Here is a 4,250-nt window from a genome sequence, read left to right as displayed (position 1 = left end):
ATCTTCTCCATTGAAGTCATAGTCCGTGACTAAGAAGCTGGATACTGTATCGGATACTCCAGATACTGGTTTGACATAGTGAATAGGACGATGATCTGATGATACCTTGACTTCCAGAGCAGGGTTTTCGATTTTGCCATCCTTCCTGAAGACGAGATAAGTGCCATTAAGTCTCTCTTCAATGCTGACATAGTTCCCATGCGTCCATGGTCGTCCAAGAAGTAGATCATATCCAGTGTCTTTCCCAACAAAGATATTGGCATAAGTTTTGACTTCTCCGCAGTATAAAGCCACATTGTTGACTAGACCATCAAGTCTACCAAATCCTCCATTGGCATCTTTGACTACAGGTCGAATACTAGTATCCATGGGAAGGCGAATGAGATTTTCCCAAATAGTGCGACTGACTATATTGAGAGCAGACCCTGAATCAACAATTGCTGAAATAGTTTCGCCATTAGAGGTAACAGGGACACGAATGAGGTCGGCATGAGTGATGGCAAGAAGTGATTCAGCTGTCAAGCTTTGGGGCTTGTTGTCTAGTCCAAAATTAACGCGCTTGGGTTTCATCATTTCTTGGAGATTCTGGGAAACTTCTTTTGATAGACCAATGACATTACCAATAGATAGTGGGATAGGGGTGCTGAGAATTTGATCAATGATGGCTTTGGAGTCAAGATTCTGTGAAAGAGTAGATGAAGTCTTGAGCTGTTTCTTCTGTTTATCGGCAGGGGAATTCTTCTTGGTGTTCTGGGAAGCATCTTCCATGATTACATCGTCATTAGTGGGATCAAAGATAGGCTGTGCAATATCAAAGATGTGTGGCTTTGATGGGGCAGGTGCTATGGTTGGAACGGCAGGCTTCTCTTCTTCTTTCTTCTTTCCTTTTACAGCTTTGGCCCAATCTGGTTTAGGAGGAATGTAGACACCATCAAAGACTTGCTTGCGCTTCTCCTTAGACACTCTGTCTGGACGATCCACTGCATAGACAGGCTCTTCATCTGAATCAGAATCAGAGTCAGCTACTTCAGCAATGGACATAAAAGAAGTCGTAGTGAGGAGGTTAGACTTGGGGATAGTGCGATGTACAGCAGTTGCTATAGGTTCCTCTCTTGATCGCATGATTCTAGACCCATCAGACATGACAAAGCGACCAGTGTCATCCTTCTTGACAATTCCCTTTGACAGTAAGTCAAGCATATCTGCACATTCATTGACTCCATGACCAGTTTTTCCGCATCCATAGCAAAGGAAGGGAACACGAGGTGCTGTAGGCAGAGTGGCAGTGGGTGGAGCAGTAGGCTGAGTGGGTAAGTTGCTGCTTCCTTGAGAGGATCGAGATGGTCTAGCTGACTGGTTCATGAAAGTGGGAGGGCGAAGTATAAGTCGAGCATCAGTGTCAAGCTTGATAGCACGATAGTAGAGCAGAGGATAGTTAGGATCTTCAATTGTCATAGAACCCAACTTCTTGATAAGGGTTTCTACTTCATCCTGTTTGACAGCAGTGTGCTCTTCTTCGTCTAAAGAGTGAAGGGTTTTCTTCGACTTGGAAGGACTCAACAACTTTCTCTCTTTCTCTGTCTCAGAGGTGCGCTTTTTCTCTTTCTTCTGCTTGGTGGTTTTCCTGATATAACGAGGTGGTTCTTCCTCTTTGTCAGAGTCAGAAGAATCGTCCGAAGAACTGGAAGAGTTTTCTGAATCCGAGTCTGAATCCGAATCATCAGAGTCAAAATCTTCATCATCAAAGCGATCTCTGCGAAGGACATGCTCTACAGCCTTGACAACATCATCAAAGACAAAAGGCTGGGAGAGATCAAGGGTAGGATCTCTCTGTAGAAGTCTATTTTCAACGCGATGACGAAGGGTTTTGGGTAGTCCTTTCCAGAAGAAGCGATTGAATACGTCCTGAGTGATTTTGGATTTGGCAAGAAGCCATCCTCCAACACGAACATACTTCCTCATGTAGCTCTTGAAATCGTCCAGAGAGCCCATTTTCTTCTTGTGTGAAGCATCGACCAGCTGTTTAAGATGATGCTCTTTAAATTTGGCCTCTGCTTTTGCAGCATCAAAGTACTGGAGAATTTTGTCTTTGAGACTGTTCCATGAGGGCGTAATGAAGTGCTTCATTCCTTCAATAATTTCGCGAACATATGTGGAGCAGTATTGGAGAATGCTTGAGCATTTTTCATCGTCAGCAGTGACATTGTTTGCATGACAGATACGCTCATAGTGGAGAACAAAATCCCTGACACGAGTATAGTCTCCCTTGAACTTCTTAGGAGCATAACGAGTGCCAGGAATTGGCATAGTGATGACTGAGAGAGTAGTAGGTTGATTCATAGTGAAAAGTATAGGGGGTAAACGCGAAGCTTGCTGAGTAGAAGCTGGTACAGAAATTGAGTTACTGGAAGAGAGGGATGGGACAGATAAAGCGGTGGGTGAGATAGAAGGTGTAGATGATAAATTAGACAGTGATGGCGATGAAATGGTTGGTATTTAGCTTGAAGGAAACCACCCCTCGCGGTGGGCTCCAATTGTCGATGATGAGAACTGTTGTTAGAAAACCACACACAAAACAAACTAACACACAATCCTCCCAGATTCCACGGAACTTGTTTATGGGCTTTGCCTCCTAGAACAGTGGAGTGGTCTGGTTGTTCGTGGGGTGGTACGTATAAAGATCCTTCAAAGTAAAACCCAGAGGTGTATGAGTGTGGGTTTTGAGGAGGAGGGATAGTTGAATTTATAGAAAGATAGGGGGTTTGTGGCGAGTATAGACGAGCACTACCTTGCTAATTGTAGCACAAGGTAGGTTTGAGAACAACGAGGATGACGAGGTGACGAGGTTCCCAGTGATAGCAGGCTCCTGACGCACAAACTGTAGTGCTCAGAAGGACTCTAATCGAAGGGGATGACAATCTCTTTCAAAAGTGACGAGTGACGATGACAGCAGTTAACAGTGGTAGAAGTGGGAAGTGTTGTGACCACACTGGATCACAAGTAGCAGTAAGAAGTGGACTTAAGATTAGAGAAGAAGTCTGGAATCGAGTTCTTGTTGTTTTTTACAAGGTAAAATACAGGGGTTTATATAGTAAAAGAGAAGTAGGCTATGCACAGTATAGCTGTGCAAAAAGAATGAGAAAGAATATGAAGGAAGGAATGTACGCTGACGAATCCTGCGTAGGTAGTACAGGATAAGATTGTCAAAAAAAGAAAAGAAAGGGATAGAACAATAAATGCTGTGAGTGATATCACAGGTTTGTACAGCCATAAAGTAAAGTCCAATAGCAAAAAGAGAGCAGGAAAATCATGATGTCATGGGAAGATGCAGTAAAAAAAGAGCAAGGCAAAACACTATCAGTATCAACACAGTTCCTTTATTGTCAGTCAGGCATTCTAAAAAAAATATGTGTCCATAAAAATGATTCAAAAATCAAAAATAATCGCACTGTAAATGAATGTTCTGCTGAAAAAAAAGAAACTGGAGCCACCGGTCCACCACCTAGTCCAAATCTGACAGTTCCATGGCCTTACCAATGGACTGGTTGTGTTGGACCACCTGATCAAACGAGGGAGGGAGAGGAGTAGTTCCAATTTGGAACAAGTGAGTCCCAGGCAGCGTGTGGTAGGTGTAGCTGTAGCGAAGACGATGGACAAATGATAAGTGTACCCAAGTGAATGGGACAGCGATGAACATGGGCGACGCAAGGGGATGAACCTTCTCCAGCTCAAAAACTACCCACCCACGCTCCAACCAGGCAAGACGAGCGACCGATGTTTTGATAGTATATGATGGCAGATCGACGTCATGAAGATGGACCTGTTGCCCTATTTGGACCGGCCGCCGGGGCTTTGCTGATATCAGCAGTGGCACGTGGTAGTCAACGGATCAGCGACGGAAGCGGATAGGAAGTGGTGACATCAGAAATGGTGGGGGTGCAAAGAAGATGAGGAGGAGGAGGGTGGAGGTGACGAGGAGGTGAACTAAAATGGGGACCCAGAAACGACCGTCGGGTGAGAATAAAAAGGAGAGGAAGGGGCCCATGGTGGGGCTAGGCAAAGGAAGGGGAGTAAGGGAAACGACAAAAGTGAGGGCGCAATGCAATGTGTAGCCAGTGGCGACGCGAAAATTTGCCGAAATGCCGAAATGCGGAAAGTACCGGATGGAAAAGCAAAGGTGAGCGTGACTGGATTGCCTAATAGAGGTGGTGCTGATCAGCCACAAGTTTGAAAAGGGCAATATTAATTAC

At 44.7% G+C, this 4,250-nt stretch overlaps 2 protein-coding genes across 2 annotated transcripts; both read right to left on the bottom strand.

The window, feature by feature from the left end:
• Positions 1–454: 454 nt before the first annotated feature.
• On the bottom strand, positions 455–837 carry SERLADRAFT_402444 (uncharacterized protein; the record flags this gene model as incomplete). The annotated part of the gene is made up of 1 exon (XM_007323810.1): positions 455–837. A coding segment is annotated over one exon (199 nt), but the record flags the coding sequence as incomplete, so codon positions are not given.
• A 729-nt stretch (positions 838–1,566) lies between these two features.
• SERLADRAFT_352771 (uncharacterized protein) lies at positions 1,567–2,307 on the bottom strand (the record flags this gene model as incomplete). The annotated part of the gene is made up of 1 exon (XM_007323809.1): positions 1,567–2,307. A coding segment is annotated over one exon (741 nt), but the record flags the coding sequence as incomplete, so codon positions are not given.
• Positions 2,308–4,250: the final 1,943 nt, after the last annotated feature.

This window comes from Serpula lacrymans, assembly GCF_000218685.1.
Source record: "Serpula lacrymans var. lacrymans S7.9 unplaced genomic scaffold SERLAscaffold_17, whole genome shotgun sequence".
Classification (NCBI taxonomy): Eukaryota; Fungi; Basidiomycota; class Agaricomycetes; order Boletales; family Serpulaceae; genus Serpula; species Serpula lacrymans.
Note: the sequence above shows the minus strand (reverse complement) of the source record. Positions and strands in the feature narration are given on the sequence as shown.